The following is a 26,063-nucleotide window of genomic DNA, read 5'->3' as shown; positions in this document are numbered from 1 at the left end:
CACAGACACTCAAGAAACTTCCAAATTCGATTAATAAAACTGATTATAGCGTGGTACAATATGCAATGAGTCATTATGATGCAATTAGTCCTACAATAAATTTGCATATTCACTATAAAACCCCCCAAACAAAAAGAAAGAGGGTAAAGGAAACACGAGGGTCGAGCCACGTATGAATACAGGTGCTCAAGGAACCCTAGAAGGAACCCCCAAGGGTTTTGTGAAACGCAGTTTGAGGTGCCTACATAACATGATTGAAAAATATGTATTTATGGAACAGGCTGCAGTGCAAGCTTAAAGCTTTGGTAAACAAGGTCAGTACTTGTTGCAAAGGATATTATTGCCTGTGAGCAAGAATTGAAAGATGCTGTTTTCCTTTAACTTACTAAATGTTTCAAGAGACTTGCATGGTAAAGAGGGAAATGTATTGTCCAAACTATACAATTTTGAGAAATGTAACTAATGAAAGGCATTTATTTACATCACACAAATATCGATTAGCGTTTTCTGGCACAAGGCTTGAACAGCACCTCTTCAAGCGCTGGCAAATTCAGTCAAGGCTTGTGTTGTCCTCAGAGAAGAAACTTCGCTACACGTCTGGTGCGTTGAACGCCAATGACGATAGTTAAAAGTAGCTTCCAGGTTTTGGATGCTTTGCCCCCTTTCACCGAAGCATTACAGGAAAGCCACCGTGGTGCCGAACTGTAGGAACATGTTAACTCATCATTTTGTGTTCCTGAGTTGCTCGCATGTGAGACCATCGTCATAGTTCTTGCATGCTTCGCTCTCTTTCCTGTAAGCATGCACTCTCAAGAAAAAGTTACATCTTTCCTTTTAATGCACATTAATCGGCAGAAAAACAGCATGAGTGGAAGGGACATTTTAATTGCTGGTGATTTTGTTAACAGGAAAATCGCATCGACCAGGAATGAATAAACGAGGTTTTATTGTGTATTTGTGTAGAGAACAAGGGTACACTGGACCGTGCAAATACATGCTTCCATGCAATTAGAAGCACACACAACGGGTTGCTGGCTTACCTTGAACAGGGCCTCTTGCTTCTCGCTTGCATCTTTGTAGATGTCTGCCGACTCCTTGTAGGCAGTCAGCTGCTTCTGGAGATACTCAATCTCTCGGTGGAGCTGCGGTAATGGGTAAAGAGAAAAAAGAAAGGATATTACGCATTGGCTGCACGTGACCGGCTTGTCCGTTTGTCCAAATGAGTGGAATTTGAAAAGCAGGAATATAGTGACTGACAATATTGGTTTATGACTTACGTCCTTGATGAGCCCTTTAGCACTTTTCAATTCCTGTTCCAGATCGGCCAGCTTGCTGTCAATGGCATCCTTGGCTTCAAAGAAGTCTCTGTCAAGAAAAAGAGTACATACCACCGTCAAATGGTAGGAAAAGCACCACGTAGAGTGGCTTTTCCGCACCGCGGCTGGGTGCTGCGGGAGCATACACCAGCCTGAGAGGGAAAAGCAAAAATTATAGACTGCCGGGGTAAAAGCAGGAATTTCTAAAGATGTAATGCAAATTCTCAGGTAGCTTTTGTGGACTTGTATGCAGCATGCATGCTCACTAGAATCTCCTCTACATAATGCACGCATCTGATAGCAGCTTTCCGAGCTCCTTTCCTTGTAACCTTTAAAAAGTTAAGAAGCAAAGCCTGTCAAAGATGTGTAAAGCACAAAGTACAGTCGACTTCCAAATGCTCGTGTTAGCAGGCATGCACCTTCGCATTAGGTATTAGGAAGACAACACCACAGAAACAAGAAAACCTCACGACTGCTGTTGCGTGCTTTCATCATATATCTGCCTGCCCAAGTGTATAAACGCATTAAGGAAACGAGGCACGCTGCGCTACGCCACAGTGCACATTAACTCAGAATGGGTGCTCTGATCTCCCGAGTGATCATCCCACCTCATGATGGCCTCCTCTCTCTTTGTAAGCTGCTGCTGCAGTTCCCTGGCAAGCAGATCTGCATTTCTTCGATGCTGAATCTCTTCTTCCAGTTCAGCCCTGCCAGTCGCAGAGAAGAGAAAGGTGAAAAGACGGCCTGCGCTTCCATTCAAATTGCCGAATTCGTTGTGCTGCCTCCTCTTCCTTCCATAGGGCAATGGGTGCAAAAGAAAAAAACAACTAATGGCTCAATAAAAGTATTCCAACAAATTTTGCCTCACAAAACACCTTTACACGTTCGGAACTTAATGCGTGCTGACAGGGTAACCAGGCGGTGCCTGTTATGAAGCCCGCCGCTGAACACCCCTTGGAAGAAATGGGTTCCAGCGTCCCTTGCCCAGCTTCATTCGGGGTGAGCCCTCAAGAGAAGCTCAACAGATCCAGTTGACATCCGTTAATGCCATATCCGGTGTTAGTATGCATACAGTCTGCGTTTCATGGTTCCCAGTCTCGAGAGTGATTACAGCAAGAGGACAAGAGGGAGAGGCAGAGCGAGATCCGATACCAAATATGAATGCAAGCAAGTGCTCACTACTCTGCTTTGCTGCGACAAGCAAGAGCCACGATTATGACGAGCAACTCTATGTCGTGCAACCTTTCCAAACAATCATTCCAGCATTACTGACACGTGCACTCTATTCGCGCATAGTTAGCAGAGATTATGGTCACAAATATGCATATATACTAGTACCGCAGTTACTATCTCCACTTACCTTGCAGAGCTGACCTCCCTCTGCAGAGTGGTGACCAGAGCTCCGAGGTCCGACGCTGGAGTTGCTGACAGCTCGACGACATGCCTGTCAAGGATGAAAACAGTGGTGTTTTATACGTACGTGACTGTTCTTACAAACTAAAGTTATCGGTTAGTGCCTTAGTAAATAGGTTACACAAATGGGTCAGAAACTCTTCCAGTCGCAAAAAGAAGAGCTACAACAACTCTTGGCCTAGCTATTCATGTCTACAAATAGAAATTAAAGTATTGGTAAGGGTTAGCTGATTCATTCTCAAACTAACAGAGACAACATCACGATAATGACCGAGGTAAGAGTAGGCCCACAAGTGATGCCTGCCCTGCTGCACGTAGAGCTTTTCTTGTCTCTGTTAGGTCTGCCTTACATTCTTAAGAAATGAAATGTTTTGTGACACAGCAAAAAAAACTAAATTTTGGGAAAGAACACAACTGTTAAAGAATCAAAAGCTTCGAGCCAATTGAGTTTTTTTTATGGCAACTGTGCTCTGCAAGCATTTCTTATATATCCAAAAACAACGCACCTTGTCGTAACTTCCTGCCTGTCTGCCGCTGAGCTCCTGCTTTTTGTTGAATGACTCGATGCGCTCGACCTTTTCCGGACAACCTGCGTACCGCCACCGTTGATGGTATTGCCCAGATCATCCGGCGGCGGCTTGGGTGACACACTCTCGGGTCTGCCATTGTTGTCTCGCAACAGGCTAGGCCTTCTCGATCCACCAATGACGAGCGGGCTTGCTCTTGATGGAGGCGCTGATGACGAAGAGGAACTCCAGGAACTACGGAGGCGGCTTTTGCTCAAACGGGGGGGCCTCTGCGGTGTGCCGGCATCTGGAATGCAAAAAGTGTTGTGAACAGCATATTTCTGCATGCATAGGCATTGGAAAAGAAAGGAACATTCAAGTAGCCCTTTCCAGGAGTACCGTAAAAGCCCGCGTATAATACGAACCCGAATATAATACGAGGTGAAATTTTGGAGACGCGAAATAGAAAAAAAAAAGTTTTTACCGCGTATAATACGAGAGAGAAAAAACAAGACATTTATTGAAATCGGACCTCACACTTCAATCACTTTCATCTTCAGCAGCGCTTTCCTCAGAAATTTCTTTGTCGGACAAATCATTCTTTGGCCCGCGAAAGCTTCTTCGCATTCCCTTGCACGCGAAAAGGGCTTCTTTCTGTCGTTGCCATCCGCGAATGCTTCCCTCGGTGACGCCAAACTGCCTCCCGGCCGCACTGTTGCCGATGTTTTCAGCAACTAAAATCACCTTTCTCTTAAAAGCAGCTGAGTACTGTTTCCGAGACCCTGGCATCTTGCTCGTTCACTTAAAGAAAAAAACATGCACCTTTTCACGAAGCGTGGTTTGCACGAGAGCACATGCGCTGTTGATGTGCGCACTCGACGACTCAACAACGAAGAGACGACACCTCGACGTCGTGGCCATTGCGGGGTGTGGCCACGTTACAGCAACGAAGCCAAGCCGTAGTCGCACATCGATAACAAAGGCAAGCCGTAGCCACGCGGCAACAATGAAACCAAAACTTCTCGCAAAACTTTGACATTTTGGTTGGGATCCGCAAATAATAAGAGGCGGAAATTTTGAACGCTGAAAGTTGGAAAAAAACCTCGTATTATACGCGGGTTTTTACGGTAGTTCCTAAAAGAACGAACCAAGCCTAAGACATACAAAGAGCTCAGTTAGCTCAACTCTTGGCTTATCGATTAGTAACACACACACAGTACCACAATCTGAAAGCCTCGTAAATTTAGTTCTGTGGAAAATGTAGAAGCATTGATGGGATGCTGACTTCTGACTTAATGACTCATGCTGTTTTCTAGCACTCCTTGCAATGCAGCGACATCCATCCATGCAGAACCCATATCCTTATGCTCATAATACTTGCTGGAAGGGAAGACACAAACATACAGAAAGAGGGCTTTGCAGCGAGGAACTGCTCACCATCTGAACGCGGCTGGTGCTTCTCGACTGACGGTCTGTGCTGGGGGCTCGAAGCTGACTTGCGTGGTGCCGCGGTAGGGGGGGAACTGTTCTTTGAAAGGCTCAGCTTCACAGCTCCATTAGAGTTCACAGGGACGATAGCATTTCTCTCCCAGATCTCCTCCGTGCCTTGGAGCGTGTCCACACGTCCCAGGGTGCCTTCCATCACCTCATGAGAAAATGAAAAAGAAAAGAAATTCGCAAAACACCTCACATTGTTCAGAAGGCATCACTACATGGTTGATTTGGTTGATTTGTGGGGTGTAACGTCCCAAAGCAACTCAGGCTATGAGAGACGGCGTAGTGGAGGACTCCGAAAATTTCGACCACCTGGAGTTCTTTTAACGTGCACTATATATATATATATATATATTTAGCACTTTCTGTGTGTGATTTGTAAAGTTAACGAAGTGTGTTTTCCAAGGAACACAACTAGAATTAAAACAATCTCGTTTTTTAAATAAGTAGTGACTTTTTCCTTCATTAAAACGGGAATTCATTCATGTAATGAAAGTATCTAATTCAGTGATAGCAAGATTTTAATATACAGCTTGAGTTCTGCAGCTCGTGTCACTGGCACCCAGAGAACTGCTGCGAAAACATGAACTTACCCTACGTCCCCATTTCGTGAATAATAATCTAAAGAAAGAAGACAATTATAGGGTCACTGACCAAGTCAAAGTCATTTCGTTTTTATTAAACTTTGACTTGGTCAGTGACCCTATAATTTTCTTTATGTCACCACCTGACCAGACGAAGTTTCGTCGAACTCTTGATTACATGAATAATAATCTGCGTCCGATATTTACAAATTTGAAAGTGAGCCAATCTAGGGTACACATTATTTCTTCCTTGGGGTGACTGATTCATAACTGCTGCTTTTATGCATTTAATATGTGATGTATCCTCACATATGTACTGCTCAGCAATGTTCTACAACTGATTATGTATTATAGTCATTGCTTTCCATGCATGTGTCTCACTAGATGTTGTCCATTAGCATTTGTTTATTGCATGTCTTGCTCCAGGTCATTATTTGAAACCAGCCTCCAATAACTTATGTTATGCCCCCGCTGGCCAGTTTGGTCTGAGTAAAATTTCATTACAGTTGAGATTAATTCAACCATAAATTGTGCAATTGAAGAAATCGTAGAGCTGGGTTTTATTAGTATAAGTTTTGCAAAACATCATATTTGTTTAATTTGGGCTGCTTTGTCAGAGTTTTCTATTAAAGGAGAAGCGTGCGGACAGGCACACACACACATGTGCTACATTCTGCAAGAGGTACAGCACTAACAGCTCAGCATATCAGCCTCCAGTAAAATAGAAGAGCCGCAGACAAGCTTAACAACCGCAGCTATCCTCTCTATAAAAATATATATGACATTACACGACGTGAAGTTTGCATATTGCAAAGAAAAAGAAGAAACTGTTGAAAAAATGATAGCTAACTTGGTGCACTGCCCATCGCAAACCCAACATACAAGGGCAGGCACAACCGTGCAAGCTGACAAGCTTAATTAATGACGACGAACTAACCTTGTTCGTGTTAAGGTCCTCGATCTCCTCCGTAGAATCCCATTCGCTGTCGGATGGTACAGGGGCCTTTTCAGCAACCACTGCCTTCAAAGGCTCAGGTACCTCTTCAAGCAGCTTCCCGATAATCTTCTCCTCTCCCTCCTTAGCAGGGTTCTTCCTCAGTTGCTGGCCATCGTACGCCAGCAGCACTTCCACAGATTTGTGCAGCTCAGGCTCCGTCTTGGAGTTTCGCTTCTGCGACACTGACGACGGCATGTGGAGTGATGTGGCTTTTGCGTCTCCTTCAGAGTCTTCAAACAAGATGTCGTCCTCCATCCAGCTAGGAATGTCGTTGCCTTCGAAGTGGGGCTTGCTTGGCGTTTTCTTTGGTGACGGTGATGCCTCTGCCTGAAGCTGAGTGACAGCGCTTTCTTTCTCTTCTTTCGGTGCTCCCAGATCGGCTTCTTTCTGTGCACCAACTTCTGATCTTGCCTGGCTGCCATCTGTCGCTGGCTTCTGCTGTGTACCCGCGTCACTGCAATTTACTATGAGCGAAGAGATGTACGGCTTGCGCTGCTCTTTGATGCCAAGATGGTTTGGGCTTGGTGGATGGCCTGGCAGGTGTAAAAAGAATAAAAAGCTCCAGGAATGCTTACCTAACCTCCACAAGCAGTTTCCTGCTCCTGAATTGCTCAATGACTACAGATGGGGTGTTCTTAACAGCTTCACTCACCGGAACTTATGTCCCTTACATGTCAAGCCTACATCAAACCATCTTTGGGCAGCAAATGAACACAGAACCTCTTAGCAAAACTTTCCAGAATGTTGCCCCGGCCAGTCACTTATTTCAAGGAACGCATCAGGGAATTAACATGTTCAGCTTGACTGAGGGATTAGATGACAAATCAGTCATTCTTGCCGAGAACAAAACTTCGATACGCTGGAAATTGCTTAAGAGAAAGGCTAGTAAAGCCCCTGAAAATTGCAGTCACCGCGCCTAGTTACACGAATTCCTTGCCAGCCAAGACTGTTGCCGGAACAATGTCACCCAATTTGCACGCTGCACAGTTGACCTCTGTCAAGAATCATGCGCAGTGACCTAAGATGCTGAAGCCAAGATCTCGAGGTCATTTGCACTGTTCCCGTATGGTGAGAACAATAATAGCATGAAGGATGCTAACTGAGCTTCGTGGTAAAACAGTACATTGTGAAGGCTATGAGATACAGCGTGCTTATCCTCAATGCACTAAACTCACCAGTGAGAGAATGTTGAGGGGACAGATGCGAAGGTGAAGGAATGACCACACTGTATGGTAACCTCTGCAGGAGGAAGGAAAGACGATGTTATAGATTGAGAGCAAATACTAGACTCTCCATAGAAACCTGACAGAGAAGTAGAATGCTGTAGCACAAGTCGTATTGCCATGTGGTGACGCTGCCCTAGAGGCCTGCAGCCGCCGTGCAAGTGGCTCACAAGTGGTGGACAACGAGGATGCATGATTACCATATTTTACGGTGTATAACACGGATTTCTTTTACAATAGTTTTGCTGATGCATTCTATACAATGGTGCTGCATGATGGTCGCACAAGCATCGTGTAATCAAGTCCCGTTGTCCTAACTGGGTAAGCTGGGGTGCGTCTTATACAAACGTGTGCATTATATGCATACTTTTTGCTGAAAACCTTTAAAAATGAGGGGCGCACCCTATACACTTGAAAATATGATACCTTAAATCTTAAAAAAGTATTTACCGCTCATTTTGACCTGCACTCTGCCTTTTTTTGTTTGAATAATTTTGAAAATATCAGAATGACCACAGATGCCACAGAACTGCATTGTTACATTGTTTGTGGGCACACAGCGAAAAAAAATAAAAATAAAAAAAAATTTATATATAGGAAACAACACTGCAGAACTGTTGCAGAAGTGCAAAAGCGTACTATTGCACTGTTTTCATGATGACCGGTTGCATTCCATGTACTGTGAATTGCCATGTTTAAGTCTATATTTGGAGGGAAAGAGGGGGAGGAGGGGCACCTTATACATGCAGCGGATCTGATCTGGAGGTCTAAAGTAGTTTCAGCAGAGGCCAGGGTGGGATATGCCCTGCAGCAGTGCCCGTTCTTAACAAGACGCTTGGAGCTCTATGTGTCAATAAATACATTAAAAAATCGTTATGTTGCACACAAAGCCGTCCTGCTTTGACAATTCAGATTGGAATGCCATACACAGGGCGAAATTCCACAGGTGTTGTAAGGAAGCATGAAATGGGTGGTCCTACTCATGACATAACCTCAGCTGTTGTTTTTTATCACTCTCATGAGGCAACCTACAATGCTTCATCATGACAATATTTAGGTTTCGTTAATGGGATTTAGGATAGTGATTTCAGCCAGCTGGAGTTTTTTAAAGTGCAGCTTACATCCTACAGTTCATGGGCGCCTGGCATTTCGCCTCCATTGAAATGCGGCTGCCCTAGCTGTGGTCAAACCCAGGACGACCAGCTCAGCAGCTGGGCGCCTTAACCATTAAACCATCGCAGGTGGGGCATTACAATAATTAGTAAGAACCCCCATAGTCCATGTATTAGGCCTAACTGTAACAAGCGACTTTTGTTCACTGAACACAATCTCATACAATGCTTACGTGTGAAAAATGGTTCTTTTTCTATGAACATATCTTCTGAAATGCAAAAAAATGGCATTGTTTATTTATTTTGAACTCGTCTCACTACTGACGTTTTAAGACATTCTATTCACAGCAAATTTTAATTACTCACGATGCTGCTTCCATATGAGAGATTGAGACTATCAGCTGTGCACATACCTTGCCTTTCTTGCTTGCTTCAGAGTCACTCGATGACTTCCATGAATCGACATCCACGTTCTCTACTTTGTCTGGCCAAGGCAAGAAAAATAAGCATTAGAAAAAAAGTCTTAAAAAGTAGCATATGCATACTACTGCACTTAAAGTCGAGGACAAAGCAGAGAGCTATGGAATGGAAAATGATAGGTACAACGTTAAGAGACAGGAAGCATGCAGAGTGGGTCAGAGAAATAACTCAAGTTAGTGACATTGTAGTTAAAATTAAGAAGAGATGGGCATGGGCAGGGCACATAGTGAGAAGAGAGGATAATCGATGGTCGAAAAGGGCAACAAATTGGATACCGTGGGAAGGAAAACGTAGCAAAGGGAGGCAGAAGGTGGGTGGATGAGGTAAAGAAGTTTGCAGGGGTTAAGTGGATGCAGCTAGCACAGGACTGGGTTAATTAGAGGAGTATGGGAGAGGCCTTCGCCCTGCAGTGGGCGCTCACACAAAGTGCAGTGCACTCACACAAAGATGAAGCTAAACATATTTTGTGTAGATCGCATCAGATCAGAAATTAAAAAAAGAAACATGCAGAAAACTATGTCGATGAATGAATAAATTGAGAAGCAAAGTCCAGAAATGCAGGCAGGTCAGAGGAAGGCAGCAAGAGGATCAGCCGACACTCACTGCCGTGTGCACCGCTTGTCTTTGGGGTAAGCAGCTTGGCGCAATCATCATGCCCAGCCCTCTTGGCGAGGTCGAGTGCCGTCTGGCCTTCATCATCAACCGCGTTGGCATTGGCACCCCGGCTCAGGAGCAGCAGAACCAGGGCCGTCGAGCCACCTTCCGCGGCCACCATCAGTGGAGTCCTGATCACAAAAGCAACTGCTTAGTCAAATGCCAAATTAGCAATCTCCGCAGATGTACTACTGCACACGAGCCCACTTCAAACGATACACTGAACGAAACCTCCTTCCCCCGCTCTCCATTCTTTCCAGCAAAAAATTAAAGATTTGACATCGACTCCAAACTAGAACACAGGACATAATAGATTTTATGTTTGAGGTTATAAGAAATGTCACCGCTACGTTGTAGATTGCTGCAAAAAATTAAAAGAACATGCTAAAACATGTTAAATTAAGAGATTCAAAGCTGAGCTGCAACAGGAGACTCACTTTTTCTTGTTGTTCCCAGCGTTTGCCTGGGCACCATGGTCTAACAGGAGACGAGCAACGTCTAGTTGGTCTTGAACTACTGCCAAGAAGAGCGGTGACATTCCTTCCTGCAGAAGTGGAATGCGCCACCGTGAGGAAACCGCCAGGGTGACTGCACTGCTCTTTTTAGCGCAGGAATGCACTTGACGGCGGTATGCGTAGGCAGCTGTGTCCGTCTGTCTCGTCCATTCTTTTGGGAACAAAATGCTTTCACATACCAGATCAGATTTTACCACGTGCTCCAAGCCACATCCAAACACATGGTACTTCTGCATGCAGCTGCCAGCAGTACCTTTGCAACGACCTAACGGGGACATGTAGGGTAATGTAGGGCTCAATTTGTGTGCAATTTCTTTGCTCATCAGTGCGTGCGCAGAAAGTGACTGTCCACGGAATGCGTGACCAAAAGGCAGATCCAAGGCCAATCTAACCCAGCCCACATTACAAGCCAAAAAAGACAAAATACAGAATACAGTCATGATTACTTGGCTATGATGCCTTAATGACATTGCATAGCGACTAGCCATATTAGTCATAGCCTGAATCCAATCCAGAATCCACATAAGCCAATACCAAATCCTGTCATGATTAATTGGCTATAATGCCTTCACGACCATGCATAATTACTTGCAACATTAGTCATAGCCAAAATTTCAAGTCATGGCCAAGAATCCAATCCAGAATCCACATAACAAGCCACGGCTTTAAGGCCTTCACATCCTCGAAGCTCAAGAACAAAGTGGTTAAGCCATCCCAAAAAGCACCATTTTTAGCATTACTCATTTTGTGGCTTCCAGTACTCAAATGAGCACGCCAGTTAAAGGACAGTTCTTCAAGCATTCGAATATTTTCAAGGCAAAGAAAAAAATTCCCTTGCTAGCCATTTTTACCCACCATCCACCTTAAACGACTGGCCCAATGCTGCAAAACTCCTTTCAGTGTCTCTAACTGCTGTTTGTGTATTTGAACTAATCTAGCTATAGTTGATTTGTGGCACTGATCATAGAGCGCAACATATCCACCCCACCAACAGTACAGCGTCAAAAGATGAAGCCTTGTGCCAGCTGGCGTACTGTACATGGGAGCAGAGATATGCTTGTTTGAGATGCGTATCTTTATATTTTTTAAGGCGAGAGCTTTTAATGGCTCATACTCCTTATGCCCGGTCACACTAAAGCTGTAAATAAAATGGCGTCATGATGACGCCATCAAAAAATCCTGTCTCCACCGGGAATCGAACCTCCATCCCTCGGATACCCAGCCAAGTGCTTTAACCAACTACGCCACGCTCAGGATCATGAAAAGCATATCATACTTCTGCTGTCTACCGTGATGATGATAGTAGCGATGACAATGATGCTACAATTAGTATTAATGACAATGATGACAGTAGCAATGATAATGACCGCACATTTAGCTGATAATGATAATGAGAACAAATGTGATGCACCCTGTGCAGCAGCAACACTTAGGCTTTCGCATTTCTGCACTGTAGATTCAACAGTGCTCTCGAGATTCCTTTAGAAAGGTTAACTAAAAATGACATGCTGCAGTGCGTGCTGTACACGGCTTGACCACATTAACATATCTAAGTATGTGCTCTGAAAAAAACCCCAGTCGTTTAGAGACTGCGGGAGAACCTCATTCAGCTGTACTTTACACTGCGATGAGGAGACAAGGCTATCGAAGGAAAAAGCTGGATGCATCCACAGAGCAGTCTCTCGTCCAGCAATTGTAAATATAACTGCAATTATTTAAAAGAAACGTGCATTCATATGCATGCGCACGCGCATACATGTGAAGCCAGTTTGGCTTTTGGGGTTTATTGTCCCATAGTGACTCAGGCTACGAGAGACGTCGTAGTTGAGGGCTCCAGAAATTTCGACCACCTCGGGTTCTTTAACGTGCATTGACATCACACTCACACAGGTGCCTTGCTTTTCACCTCCATTGAAAGTGGCCACGACGGCTAGTATTCGATCCTAAATCTTCGGGCACAGAAGTCTAGTGCCCTAACCACTGCACCACCACGGCAGGGCCATATATGTGAAGCTGAAACATGCAGCTACGACAGCTGATGCTGCTTAAGAAATAAAAATAACATTGCCACCTTGTTTCTTGCAGAGACATCAGCATCAAACTGCACCAGCAATGTTGCCATCTCTGCCTGCCCTGTCGAGAGCGCCAGGTGAAGCGCCGTGTCCAGGTTCTGGTCGGGAACATCCGGGTTGGCTCTTTGCTCGAGGAGACATCTGGCTGCTTGTAGATGGTGACCTTCCACAGCCTAGCCAGGAGAAGTGCCAAGCAGCAAAAACTTAACACACATACAGTCATCATGCCAACAAGATGCACAACTTGAAAAACATGAAATAGAAGGACAATCAAAGGACACCTAATGATCTAAATGGTCTTAGCTAAAGGACTAAATCCCCACTTTTTCTTTTCTATCCTTCCTTCTTTTTTAAGGCGAAAGTTGTTCTTGGCTTATGAGTAGCGTGCACAGCACAGGAAGTGACTCTGCAGAATGTGTGACCAAAACACAGATCCAAAGCCAGTCCAACACAATAACATAACAAGCCAATAAAGGCAAAATACCAAATCCAGTCATAATTATTTAGTTATAATGCCTAATGACATTGCATAATGACCAGCCACATTAGTTATATCCTGAATCCAATTCACAGTCAAAAATCCAAACCAGAATTCACATAACAAGCCAATACTAAATCCAGTTATGATTAATTGGCTATAGGCAATTAATGACAATATATAATGACTCACAACATTAGTCATAGCCCTAATCCAAGTCAAAGCCAACAATGCAATCCAGAATCCACATAACAAGACAACCAAAGCAAACAGAAGATGAAGACGCCTCTGTGTGCTCTCGCATTACAACACGTAAGGAAACATAAGTGCGCCCCTTGAACTTTTTCTGTCTAGTCGTGAAGTAACTGCTCATACCAGGCTATTTCAATGTGTAGCTTTGCATTACTAGAAAAATTTTGACACTTTTCAAGCGACTGTGTGCCTGCACGCTAGGTGAGACGTAAGGCTTTGGAGCTCTCGGGGCAAAATGTTGCCGCCTTCCTTATCCCAGCCTAGAAAAAACATCAAAGGAAGAGGCTTTCATGGGAAGCTACTCAATGACTACATGTCGTCTAGGCACAGCACTAGAAATATTTCTCAGCTCCCCTATAAGGTGACCGTAATAAACTGACACTTCCTTCCCTTCACGAGACTTTTTGCCGCAAATTAGTTTTTGCGGAATGTATGAAGATGGGTGCAGGCAATGCAATAAAAGTCATAGCAATGTGAGGCTAATGAACAGCAAGGAAAATTCCTGCATGAAACTGGAGATTTGGTGTAGGCTGCAAATGAAAATAACCAGCTAAGGTTGTTAAACAACATTCATGGGGATCAAATGCCACCTGGGCCATTCTAAGCAGCCTCAGCATAACAGCTCAGTGTTTTACTAATCTCTTGTATACTGCTGACAGTTGCTGATTGCTCATCCGATTCATGCATCTTATGAAGCTTTGTTCAGTCTGGCTATGAGTGATCCCCATTTTGATTGCCCCAGAATCGCTAAAGATATGCCATGAATTAGAATAGCTTCCATGGTTATCTAATTTGTTTATACGAGTACTGACAATAAACGTCCAAGCAATGAGGCAATGACCGCTGGATCAAAAGCGAGCAGACAAAAGCATGTCAACTTGCTGCAACAGCAAACAGTTGCTCGGAGAAATATTCCCCTAGATGAACTGTCACTTTTCATTTTTTAAATGGGCAATAGTTCAGAAATCATGTGTGCATCACTGGAGAAAGCTAAACAGTTCTAAACAAAAGTCATGCATACCACGTAAATATATCACCTTCATCAACGGAGTCTTTCCTTCAGAATCCAGGGCATCAATCCGAGCCTGGGCACGTAGCAGCAGTTGAACAATGGTCACGTGACCCCTCGCTGCTGCAAGGTGAAGCGGACTCCTAAAAAAAAAAAGAAAATCAGCCTGTGCTTTGAAACAATTTCTGTGATACCACTTTCAGTGCATGTTAGTTATAAGTTGTGACATATCTTGAAGCCAGCACAATTACTGTTAATGTATACACAAGAAACAAAAGGGCTTTGTGAAAGCAGCTTTTGAAAAAGGCACAGTGAAAGAACCGCCTTGCCAAGACCTGTTAACACCTTTTGTTAGCGTCATTGATGCCAGCAATGCTCTCAAGACTGCTAATGCCATTTTTGAAGATGAATGTGGGCTTGACATCAGTAACTGGTCATGCTCACTATTGAGAGTTTCTTTTTTTTCCAAGTTAGAGAATAATATATTTGTGAAAATTTCACAACTCTCTCTCGGCAGACACTGCTCAAGGGTTTTCTCAAAAGATTTCTCGTAGAAGAGGTGACATCTACCTGCAGCCAAACACAATGCCTGTATTAGACTTTGCTTTTGGCCCACAGGCCTTTAATGTAGACTTAAAAGAAATATACTTACTTTAAGAAAATCGCTGGCATGCAGTGAATAACCAAGATGCTTTCAAAACCTTTTGATTAAATTATGGACTCATATCTATCAAAGCATGTTAAAATAACAGCATGTAGTTAAAATCGAACGGAAGATAGATGTGCCTGCACATCTAATGACAACAACCAGCAATGTCAAAAAAACAACATAGAAATCAAGATATATCTTTATCAAACACAAGCAATAGTTCCAATTGTTGGAGCTGATTCGAATGAATCTTTCCAGCCTAAGGAATAACAAGAATGCATACAAGAAATTTTGCACAGTAATTCCAACTAATCTTCCCGCATGAGCGTCGTTCACTGTCCCTGCTATTGGCTTCTGTGCCTTCAGAAACACACAAAACATTTTTTTTTAATGCATCTTTAGTGAAATACTTGCATAGCAAAGAGTGGGTAGGAACAAAAATTACAAATAGCTGCATTGTAAAGCATGAGAAAATTCAGCGCTACTGAACTGAAGCAGAAATCTGATTCAGACAGAGAGCAATCAGTTTGTAAGGCGGCTCAAGGCGGCACAGTAATTCCAACTAATCTTCCCGCATGAGCGTCGTTCACTGTCCCTGCTATTGGCTTCTGTGCCTTCAGGAACACACGAAACATTTTTTTTAATGCATCTTTAGTGAAATACTTGCATAGCAGAGAGTGGGTAGGAACAAAAATTACAAATAGCTGCGTTGTAAAGCATGAGAAAATTCAGCGCTACTGAACTGAAGCAGAAATCTGATTCAGACAGAGAGCAATCAGTTTGTAAGGCGGCTCAAAATGCAGCTTTTCTGTCACAGTACATACCCTCTGATTTTAAAGAACTTTTCAAAACAGAAATGTGCATTTTAATGTAAAGTTCTTTAATTACAGAAATGTGCATTTTAATGTAGCCCAGCCGTGGTGGTGCAGTGGTAAAATGCCAGACTATTGTGCCGGAGTTCCCGGCTTCGATCCTGACTGTCAGCTGCAACACGAAACAGAGAGGCGTCTATGTGTTGTGCGACGTCAGTGCACACAGCCCTCCATTACGGCTTCTCTTTCTCTCTTTCCACTTTTAATCCCACCTTCCTCCCTTCCCTTGCAGTGTGGTTCAGGTGTCCGCAGAAGCAAGTATGACAGATACTGCACTTTTTCTTTCCTGCAAACTAATTTATTATTATTATTTTAATGCATGTGGTGTAAGATGAGGATATAGACGTATGCCACTGCCCAGGACTGAATGTGTTGTGCACTGATAAGCCACTGCAACACACTGTCGTTTTTATTTCTCAACGTATGTTGGGAACCTGCTGCAGTCTAACGTCGCACAAAAAAAAAAAAGGTGCCGACAAAGTGTGGCCTCAATGTAAGACATTAAGATGAGCAGGCCAGAAACCAAGCTAATGATTCTGTGAAACATCTCATATAGCTATTAATATACTTTCAAAATATACTGCACGGACTGTTTCTAGTTTGTGCTTTTACTCGTCACTCCTACTTCAATGTCAAATTACATCGCAAATACATCAAAGTTTCAAAGGTACTTCATGTGCATCTTTAGGCTGCATATCAGGTCCTAGAATTAAAATGTTTAAAAATTGCAAAAATGTCCATTTCGTTTTCTTTTCTTTCACTTCATTATGCAAAAAAAAAAAAGCATAACTGATTCACTGTTTTTTTCTTCTGTTTTTTTAGATGCCTGAGAGTAATTACCACTTCAATCGCCACTTCAATCGATGCTTTTATTTTTCCTTTCTCCTTCTCAACATATAGTTTTGCAGCATCATGAACTCAACCTCAGTATTAATTGATAAAAAGATATGCCTTTATCAGTTTCCTCCACTCAGTCCCTCCATGCTTCAGGATAATGGGGTTATAAACTGGTAGCTTTGCAGGTAGGTGTTAGGTTGTTCACAGACATACCAGTGTCATATGACCCAGTTCTGAGCAAGGAGAATGCACCATCTGTGGTTATGTGATCATGCCAACAGTACCGAACCCTTGTGATTGGATGGAAGGGAAAGAGAATCACTTATGTGTGCCAGGAGACACCAGAACAGCATGGCAAGTTCTTATTGCTAAATTCTACAAGACAGGGAAACCAGCAGTAAATATAAGGAAAAAAAAGAGAACAGAAATTGATCTATGCAAGCCAAAACGCCCTGTTACTTTCAAACAGAAGATTAATACCAATGTTACGGAGGCGCTCTTGACTTTTGGAGACATGTTTGTTGCCACAACAAACTAGCCTTCCACTGCGTGATGCAAGTAATTTATAACAGAAACTGCCCCACAATTAAATTGACGCTAGAATGTACGTATGATCCTCATGCGAGATGAACTTTAGGAAGTAATGTCAGAACGCTGCTCACTGGCTGCATCAGCATACATGATAAAAAGAGATTCTGCATTTGCTAAATGCTGCATCATGCAAGCAGAGCATGCATATATAGCAAAAAAAAAAAAAAAAAGTGCTTGTTCTTGTGCTTCCTCTCTCGTTGTTGTTTCCCGTCGCAGCACTGGTAATTTGCAATCACGTACCAACTAGCTGAAATTTCCGTATTACTGCATAAATAGCCTGTCCACACATTACAGAAAGAAGATGCCAGGAAGATTGCCATAAAATGCTCCCTGAAGGCATTTTGTCGTTACTTAACTAAATTCAACGTTTAATCATTTCGGTGCCTCTCCTGGTTATTTCTCACACTTGACTAGTTTCTGTTTATAACAGACAAGCTCTCGCTTCATCCCACATGCTTCGGAATAAACCTTTCTTAAACCAAACATCTGTCAGGTGTGGTACGAGGTGATGATTAGCCGAAGAAATTTTAATCTGGCAGCTACGAGCTATTATGATGCACATAATTGAACAAACAATGCTCTGCATTATCTTGAACAGCAAATGTACTAACAAGCAATGGAAATTTAATCTAGAAGCCAGACAATTCATGTTTAAGAGTGAGATATGCCGAAATTTAACATGCCACAATGCAACTGCATAGCAATGTAGACTTGCAACAACCTGAAAATATTAAACACAAGTTTAACATTCAAATAATGAAGTTGAATAATTGTCAAGAGCTGCAAAGGCTTTAGCAGCAGGCTGGATGAGCACCTCCCCTTCATGACATTAAGCTGTAAGTGATACAACATGTGCCTGCATCAATACATAATGAGCAGCTGTTCCTGCTAATGGCAGTGAATGATGACAGCTCAAAGTTCACCTTTAAAGTTTTGCAGTAGAGTTTTCAGTGAAGAACAATTAGTGTTAAACAGAGATAAAGTATTGCACAAAGTATATAACACAACTGACAAAAACAGCAACGATGAGTGCAAGGAATTGCTTTTAATTTGCTTAGAAGCAACCCACAACATATCTGTGCTTGCATTGTTTTTCTTTGATAAGCAAGACTTGGCTGCCTATACTTGAGATATGTCCCTAGCCACAAAGACATATGAACCAGCATCGCAAGAGACCAGTCGAATCTTGAGAACGCGTGAATAGCTGAGCTAGTTGGTGAATTATCGGATCACCTTCATCAACAGAGCATATTGGTTCGCGGTTGCGTAAATCAGCAACACGACACTCCAGGAAGACGCGTAAGCAAATGTTACGAAAGCATCACTCATGTAGCTCTCGTCTGACAGCTGGAGATGAGACTTCTGTGCTACACGGGTGGCGGCACCGTTTACTTACAAAAAGCAGTGGATGCAGAAACTGAAGAAATGTACGCACAGCGCAAGCCCTCTGAATGCGGAGGCGAAACCGATGCTGGAGATAAAGCCCGTCCATCCCGCACCCGCATCAGATAAGCGTTCGTCGTCGGAAAGCATTCAGCTGCCGCCCCGCGCTTAACTGGAGACGCAGATGAGCAGAGACCTCCGAGCAACAATGCATCGCACCCACGCGACTTGGGAGGAACGGTGACCCCTTCACGACTTCCGTTGTCTACCCACGAGCAGCGGCTTCTCGCACGTTTCGCGCGCGCGGTTCATGCGTGCCAAACAGCCCTCATCGTGGTCACGAAGGAGTTGCTTGACCGTGGACGCACCAAATTTGGAGAACCGCGCTCGCGCGCGCTTGTAGTACTGCATACAGGGCGAACGCTCGCTCCCATTTGAAGGCAAATACGTGCAAGCGCATGCAGGAGCAGCGAACGACGTAATATTGGGAGGGCAGCGAAACACGCTTACCTGCTCTCATTGTCCTGAAAACTGACGTCAACTTTCTTGGCAGCGGACCTCGCCCGGTCTTCGTCGCCCAGCCAGCATGCCTTATGGAGCTTGGTGAAACTCGAGTCGGTCCGCGCGAGGTCGATCGAGTAGCCATGGAATAGTTCCGAGTGTCCATCCTGCGAACTCAAACTAGCCGTGCTCTGCTTCTTGGCGGAGGACGATTTGAGTATTTTCTTCTGGAAAAACTTCTTCATGGCTCGCGCGCACGACCTCCCACGGAGAATGCATCAAGAGCGGAGAAAGAAAAAGTAACAGCACGCACTTCGCACTCGATTACGGCCACTTGAAGTCGTTTGGGCAAGCGAGTACAAGGCGACGACTGGACATCGTGCGGGGCCGGGCACACCGGATGCTTACGTAGTGTGTCGAAGGACTGGCGAGGTGACAGCCAAGAAGTAACAGCAGTCGCGGTCACATTTTTGCTTGAGAAATGTTATTGTCTGTTGCCGCTGGCAACCGCACAAGCCAGGCACGCGACACATTGGGCGCGCTGGGTATTTATTTTTGTTTGTTTTGTCATGAGTGGAGTAAGCCGCGCTCGCTTAAGTGTAATATTGATCGTTTCGTACGCTATTTAAGATCGTAAATAAGTTAAACTTTAGAAAATTAAGTATAACAAAAACACAAAAATAAAGCAGAGTTTATTCAATAATTATACATAAAGTATTACTTTACTGCAAAGCTTTATTACGAAACAGTCGCAGTCAGAGCCGAAGATAAGCGGCCTTGATCAACTACTGTATGTCTGCTTCCGAATCTGCGCGGCGCGGTGCTCGGTGTTGCACGGTTTGCTTTGCAAACCGTTGCAATAAGCTTGAAAACTTCACAGGGGCTCTTTTGCGTTCGTATATGTAACATCCACTCTGTTACAGACTTCGCAAACAAGCTAACGCCTGTATGAGCTTCGACAATGCCAAACAAATCTCCCGACCCCATTTATGTTTTGCGAGGCCACAGCGGCCCCGTAACGACGGTTGAGTTTTTCGAGAATTTTCTTTTCTCAGGTTCCTCCGACAGTGAAATATTCGCTTGGGATCTTGAGGTTAGTGTCTTAGGCCCAATTAACGTGTAGTGAAGTCCCCCGAGTTAGACAACGTGCAACTTTGTTGAAGGTGGGCTACTTGGAATGTTGAAAGCCTGATATTATTCTTTTTCTTCATCCCTTTTTAGACGTTTAGGAAAAGGCACACGCTTGCTGGACACAGTGGGAAAGGCATCTTGTGGATTGGCCACTCGCAGAGCACTGTGATTACCCAAGGTCGCGACGGGACCATCGCAACTTGGACGTTGATTGACGACTGCTGGCAGCAGTCTGGTCAGTTGTGCATTCCTTTCATGCAAGAAGCTAGAAGTCAATTCTGCATTCAGTTCACTTATTTACATACAATTTTTCGTCAGTTTCGTGATATATATATATATATATATATATATATATATATATATATATATATATATATATATATATATATATATATATATATATATATATCAGAAAGAGTTGATGACAACTGATTAATAAGTGTAAAATGAATCACCGTGAGTTTAAAAACATAAAGGTGGATTTATTTCGATGTTTCGACCGGGGTCCGGTCTTTTCTAAGAATATATATGTATAGTTTTCTTTTTTTTTTTTCGGGACATTGTCTTTTTTTTATATATTTTTCAATATCGCACTTGCCGCGTGATTGCCGGTCAAAAATTGTTTTTGCTCAATCATTATTTGTTATCCACTTTTTTGTGTGTATCGAAAAGGAATTAACAGTGCGATGATTTTATGCCTGAAAAAAGTTCGAACCCGAGAAAATTGACAGGAGCTCGGCACGATAAAGTGATCACGTGTTTTTTTTTCTTCAACCTTTGTTTTTCTTTGTCTCTGCCTTGCTAGTGTGCATCACTTACTTGATGAGTTACAGTGAATGACAGTGACTTGTAACGTGACTATGGAAAAACAGCCTTGGAGAGAATGTACAGCACTCTTAACTGTGCGCCGGATATGGGGACCGATTCATTGCTTTTACCTTGGTAATCTAACACCAGAACTAGGAAGCAAACGTGAGGTACAATAACCTTCATGCTTTTTACTGGCCAGGTTCAGACTTGCTCAGGCACTGCAGGTAAATTTAAGGTCATTTTGACGCAAGACCTTACTAAGATCATATTTGCCCTGCCTGCAGCATTATGCTATGAACTATCTATACATTGATGCAGCTCAAGAACGAAGTGGAAATTGCCTGATACTGATCTATTGTCAGTAGTTAGTGCAGTACCAACCTACTGCCTTGATGTTGCAGTCAACTACCTTGCACCCGTTGCCAGCCATTGGAAGTGCAAGGTAGTTGACTACGACGCCATGACAATAGTTCTGTGCCATTAGCTGGAATATGCTTGAAGGCTTCCTCTGAGGAGCATATGCTGCTTGCTATGAGTTGTACCCAACTATAGCTGTCACATCATTAAATACAACTAACGCAGCTCTCTTGGAAGAGACACCAGTATGGATACTGTGCATTTATTCTATGCTTTTATTCCGCTAAGAAACCATCTTTTACGCTCTCCTAAACAAGAGTAGTTATCTGCTGCGCTGTTTCTCACTTGTCACTAGTCTGTCATTTTATAGTTTATAGTTTCATGGGGTTTAACATCTTGAAAGAGACTCAGGCTATGAGTCACTTGGGTGTAGTGGAGGGCTCCTTCAACTTCGATCAGGCGGAGTTCTTTAATGTGCGCAGTTGAGCACCCTAACCACAGAACCGCTGCAGGGGCCATGTTATGAGTTAGTTATTCTGCATTCTTACTGCTCCCAAAACTAGTTGTTTTATTGTTCTAGCTGTCACACATGGGTTTTAACTCAGTGCTTCGTTACCATTATGGTTTTTCAGAGCCGAGAAATAAAGAAGCACTCTTAGAAGCCTGACTTATAGTTTCTGCTATTTGAAATCTTTGTTTGCATTAGTCCCGGTGTTGTGCGCAACATTTATCCTCTTTTCAGACAACTATCTAAGCCTCAGACTTTAGAACTAGTAGGACAGGCAGCGAAAGAGTAGTACAACATTGCTACATTGCACTAACACCTTTTCTCTGTCTGCTCGCTCTTCAGGTACAATAGTGACAGATTCCAAAGCATTCTGTCAATGCAGCCTTCCCACACATGACTCAACCGTGATTGCTACACCCTCTGAGCAGGACTGGAAGGTTACATTGTGGGACCTGGAAAACAGGAAAGTTGTGGCGTCCACTCAGGAGCCCAAGGAACGCCTTGGCATGGCAATGTGCATAAAGCTGTGTGGAGACTGCCGCAGCGTTCTCGCAGCATACGAGAATGGCAGCATTGTTGCCTATGATGTTCGCAGTGGTGGCAGTCCAGTTTCTACAGTTTCCTTGTATACAGAACCTGTAATGTGCATGGACTTTGATGAAACTTTCTGTGCAAACAAAGGAATTTGTGGTTCAGTCAATAGTGAACTGTGCATCTTCGAAAGGGACAAGGACAAACTCCACGAGAGGCGAAGAGTGACAGTCACCAATGACGGCTTCTGTTCTCTGCATGTACGTCCAGATGGCAGGATCGTTGCATCTGGTGGGTGGGATGGGCGAGTGCGAGTGTTTGGGTGGAAAGCATTGAAGCCACTTGCAGTGCTGGATATTCACAAAGATTCTGTACAAACTGTAAAATTTTCAGAGAACAACTTGTGCAAGGCAGGCTTCCTTCTTGCTGCTGGCAGCAAAGATACGACAGTGTCCCTTTGGTCCCTCTACAACTGACTTTCATGGTACTGTCTTTCACCCTGTGAAATAAAATCAATGCCACTGATAAGATAAGTTGAAGTGAATGCCTGTGTTGGCTGGTTTTATGTGTCATGCCATATTTACTTGTGCTATGAATCTGCTTGTACAGTAAACACGTTTCCTAGCTTTGCTCTAAAAAAGTGCAATTCTTTTTTACTCACATAATCGCACTCATTTCTTTTGGCATGCAGCCTGCTGATGACGATAATGAACAATAGGAGGCCACCCTAACGGACATTATTTAATATGAATTTCAACCAAAACATTCTTTTAATGCCCGTACAAGCATTTATTGGCTCAACAGAATTTTATATTGGACGGGTCCCACTCGTTGCAAAGCGCAAAAGTGTGTGCCACAATATACACGAGCTGGGCTCATCAGGAGCCAATTACAGCCGGCTTGTGAAAGCCTGGTTCGTCCAAGTCTGCTAGTGGGTTGAGGCATTGGTTGAGGTCACAACAGCTGCTCTGTAAAATAGTAGTAGTAGTAGTAGTAAACTTTATTGAAGAGCACCACTTAGGCGCCTAATACATCGATGGCGGGCAGTTGGGCCATGATGGATCATGACGGAATTTGTACAGATATAGCCAGCAGGGGTTATGAGTGTATTCAGCTGTATCTGCCGAAGGACATGCCTCCCGAATAGAGGGATTAGGATGAGGGTTGGGGTAGAGCATGCGGTCTAAGCGAGCAGCATTGTACTATTCACTGATGGTGGCGCGAAGAGGCAGTCTTGACCTGCCCTCTAAGGACCTTGGCTAGGGGATGAACGGTGCCCAGTTGCGAGTTTCACGAGCGAGCTGGTTCGCCAGCTCATTGCCGTCAATCCCTGAGTGTCAAGAGATCCATCGAAGGGAGACGGGGCAGGGCTGCAGCGCAACAAGTGCGGCCTCGAGCTCTGTGGACAGATGAAGTATGAGAGTTTTAGATTGAATTGCGCGGATAGTTGCTGGGAGTTTGTGTATATAATATACTGAGGCACAGGAGGGAGAGAATGGAAACTGAATGGCATGAACGAAGGACCTCGAGCGAGATAATATCCGAAGGGTGAAGAAAGGGGCCGCTAGTGTGAGTGAAAGGGATAGATAGATGCGGATGAAAGAGGACCTGGCTTCCGGACTCACGAGGAGCCACATAAGAGGCATCCATGTAAGCGACTCCATGGGTATTGAAGGGTGGACTATAATGAGAGGCAGCAGCATGTCGGCTGCCAGCATGCAGGACCGGCGACATATTGGCTGGAAAAGGAAGTATACGGAGGTTAGTAGCCTCTAGTGGGGAAAGAGTTGGCAGAGGGACTGACTGGAGTGGGAAATGAGCCTGGTTGAGAAGCCAGCATCCATGAACTGTGCCGAAGAGGCGAGCTGCCTGTCGGTCGCGGGGAAGGGAAAGGAGACTGCGAAGAGAATGAAAAGCCTCATGGCATAAAGCTTATCGGCGGAAGTGGTTATGGGAAGACGAAGAGCAGCTTAATAAAGGCCAGGAAGAGCTGTTGCAAGTGTGTCTAGCTGGCTGGCTCTGGGTGAATATGAAAGATATGGTATGAAGTAAAGGAATTTGTTAACAGCCAGCGTGTGAGGCAGTCGACAGGCGTGAGCTTCCCTCAGGCCAGAGGACCATCTCACAACTCAGCGATTGTAAATGGGTGACAGACTGACAGGTAGCAACAGCCGCACGGAGAGCCCGGACATTTTTGGCGGCATGCAGAGGTATTTCAAGAATGCGACACTGGGAAACTTTAGGGATTGGCGAGCCGCCTAAGGTAAGGGAGATCAGTAAGTTGTGAGCTCGTTGATAGGCAGAGTGAGTCAAAAGTAGGAGTTCTATATAACGTCTCACTAATTGAATATTAAGCCTACTCTAGTATGTCACACTTTGGTAGGAACAGCCAATCAGAACGCTTCATGTGGAATCTGAGAATTTATAGGAACTACACCTGGTTACAGAAAAGTTCTCTGTTTGATCTGCCATGTTAAGGATTGTAGCAGCTTGTTGTGGTTGGGCTTCTATGCTGAATATTGTGTGATAGTTGGGCTTGAGTAAACTCTATGGTTGGGTTCTTTTGGCTGCGACGGGATTTATGCATGCTGGTTTAAGATAGAAGTTGGTGAACATGTTCTCGAGCATGGAAACCGGGGTGAGCAACGCATGTTGCTCATTTAGAAGGTGAGTCATACTGAATGAATTCTCTCTACTACCAGCTTGCTGCTTTTACAACTTCAGATTGCTGAATATTTTGTCTCATGCAATTTATTTAAGAAAACTGTCAACCCTCATTTTAGGGTCATTATAGGGAAGGAAAGTGAAAACAAATAAAAATTACCGAAGACACTTTGGAAATTCTAAAGTGCGCTTGGCGAAAGCTCTGTGGTCAACCCACTCTACCACTTCATATACCATGTCGTATTAGGCGCCCCAGTGGAATGGGCACAGTATTCGCCAATACCCCTTTGAATTACTCAAAGGTGCTTGTAGTAAACGAGGGACTCTTTTTACGTGTTCTTCTGGCGTTTGGTGTTGGGGGCGTCCAGCGTCCGCTGCCGCTTCTCCGAACCGCTTGAGGCGGAATCTCGGCCGCTTCGGAGCCATGCGTCTTACTCACTCGACTGCAACGAGGACTTAGGAGCGGCGGTGCAGGTGCCGCCGCCGGCGCACGTGCGCTCGTTCTACCGCTACTGTGTGACGTCACGGTAGCTATGCACAGCTGCACCTCTCACCGGCGCGCCGGTTGCTAAGGAGGGGAGGAGGTTGCACCGCGGTGCGGAGGAGAGGACACAGCTGGCAGGATTCCAGCCCACGGACGGACACGACCGTGAGCATGAGCCATTAAAGGCTTTCGCCTCAATATATACACAGAAATGAACATAGCACTTCTAACATAGAATACAAGAGAGCATAAAACGTAACACATACCGCCGCACAGTCACCTAGCTGCTATACTAAACTATATATATACGAATATTATATAGACACACATCCACTGGAATCTAATCAGAGCTACCTAGTGGTGCATTATTTACAATTGCAGCTGCACCCGCACACTCGGCAACATGAGCAGCGAAATACTTTAGCGTTTGCTATGTAAGGTCGAATTACTTCGTGATGATTAAGGCGGGAGCTTAATCTACCTGGAGGCTGCAGATATGTTTCCTTATTGATGTTTATTTCTTCGTGGATGATTTGGTACAGCATTTTTAAACTCGCGTTGTACGTCCTTTTTCTAATGTTTGTAGTCCGCAATGAATGCAGCCCTAAAATGTTAGCTTATTGTGTGGTGGATGAGCAAA

At 44.1% G+C, this 26,063-nt stretch overlaps 2 protein-coding genes across 2 annotated transcripts in view; one reads left to right on the top strand and one right to left on the bottom strand.

Moving 5' to 3' along the window:
- LOC146207715 (uncharacterized) overlaps positions 1 to 19,506 on the bottom strand; it is a 37,042-nt gene extending 17,536 nt beyond the window's left edge. Inside the window, exons 1-14 of the mRNA XM_084589841.1 lie at positions 18,948 to 19,506; positions 14,134 to 14,248; positions 12,366 to 12,539; positions 10,217 to 10,323; positions 9,729 to 9,910; positions 9,059 to 9,129; positions 7,486 to 7,549; positions 6,251 to 6,843; positions 4,673 to 4,880; positions 3,236 to 3,542; positions 2,677 to 2,760; positions 1,925 to 2,023; positions 1,278 to 1,365; positions 1,041 to 1,142 (exon numbers count right to left, since the gene is read on the bottom strand). Of these exons, the coding sequence (XP_084445967.1) occupies positions 1,041 to 1,142; positions 1,278 to 1,365; positions 1,925 to 2,023; positions 2,677 to 2,760; positions 3,236 to 3,542; positions 4,673 to 4,880; positions 6,251 to 6,843; positions 7,486 to 7,549; positions 9,059 to 9,129; positions 9,729 to 9,910; positions 10,217 to 10,323; positions 12,366 to 12,539; positions 14,134 to 14,248; positions 18,948 to 19,183 (2,430 nt within the window). The 5' untranslated portion in view covers positions 19,184 to 19,506. The remainder of the gene's footprint in view (positions 1 to 1,040; positions 1,143 to 1,277; positions 1,366 to 1,924; positions 2,024 to 2,676; positions 2,761 to 3,235; positions 3,543 to 4,672; positions 4,881 to 6,250; positions 6,844 to 7,485; positions 7,550 to 9,058; positions 9,130 to 9,728; positions 9,911 to 10,216; positions 10,324 to 12,365; positions 12,540 to 14,133; positions 14,249 to 18,947) is intronic.
- A 211-nt stretch (positions 19,507 to 19,717) lies between these two features.
- LOC146207714 (guanine nucleotide-binding protein subunit beta-like protein 1) lies at positions 19,718 to 22,917 on the top strand. Its single transcript, XM_084589831.1, has 3 exons — positions 19,718 to 20,031; positions 20,160 to 20,304; positions 22,087 to 22,917. The coding sequence occupies exons 1-3, from the start codon at positions 19,900 to 19,902 to the stop codon at positions 22,749 to 22,751; spliced, it is 942 nt and encodes a 313-aa protein (XP_084445957.1). The 5' UTR covers positions 19,718 to 19,899; the 3' UTR covers positions 22,752 to 22,917.
- The last annotated feature ends 3,146 nt before the right edge of the window (positions 22,918 to 26,063 follow it).

The sequence above is a fragment of the Amblyomma maculatum genome, chromosome 1 (genome assembly GCF_055883805.1).
Source record: "Amblyomma maculatum isolate TAMU_Amacu chromosome 1, ASM5588380v1, whole genome shotgun sequence".
NCBI classification, from domain to species: domain Eukaryota; kingdom Metazoa; phylum Arthropoda; class Arachnida; order Ixodida; family Ixodidae; genus Amblyomma; species Amblyomma maculatum.
This window is presented reverse-complemented; position numbering and strand designations above follow the sequence as displayed.

What these genes read in the sequence shown, in the direction of transcription:
- LOC146207714 (XM_084589831.1), top strand. Translation starts at nt 19,900, where the DNA reads ATGCCAAACAAATCTCCCGACCCCATTTATGTTTTGCGAGGCCACAGC. An exon ending in TATTCGCTTGGGATCTTGAG is followed by an intron (nt 20,032 to 20,159) that starts GTTAGTGTCTTA and finishes ATCCCTTTTTAG; the next exon opens with ACGTTTAGGAAAAGGCACAC. An exon ending in CGACTGCTGGCAGCAGTCTG is followed by an intron (nt 20,305 to 22,086) that starts GTCAGTTGTGCA and finishes CTCGCTCTTCAG; the next exon opens with GTACAATAGTGACAGATTCC.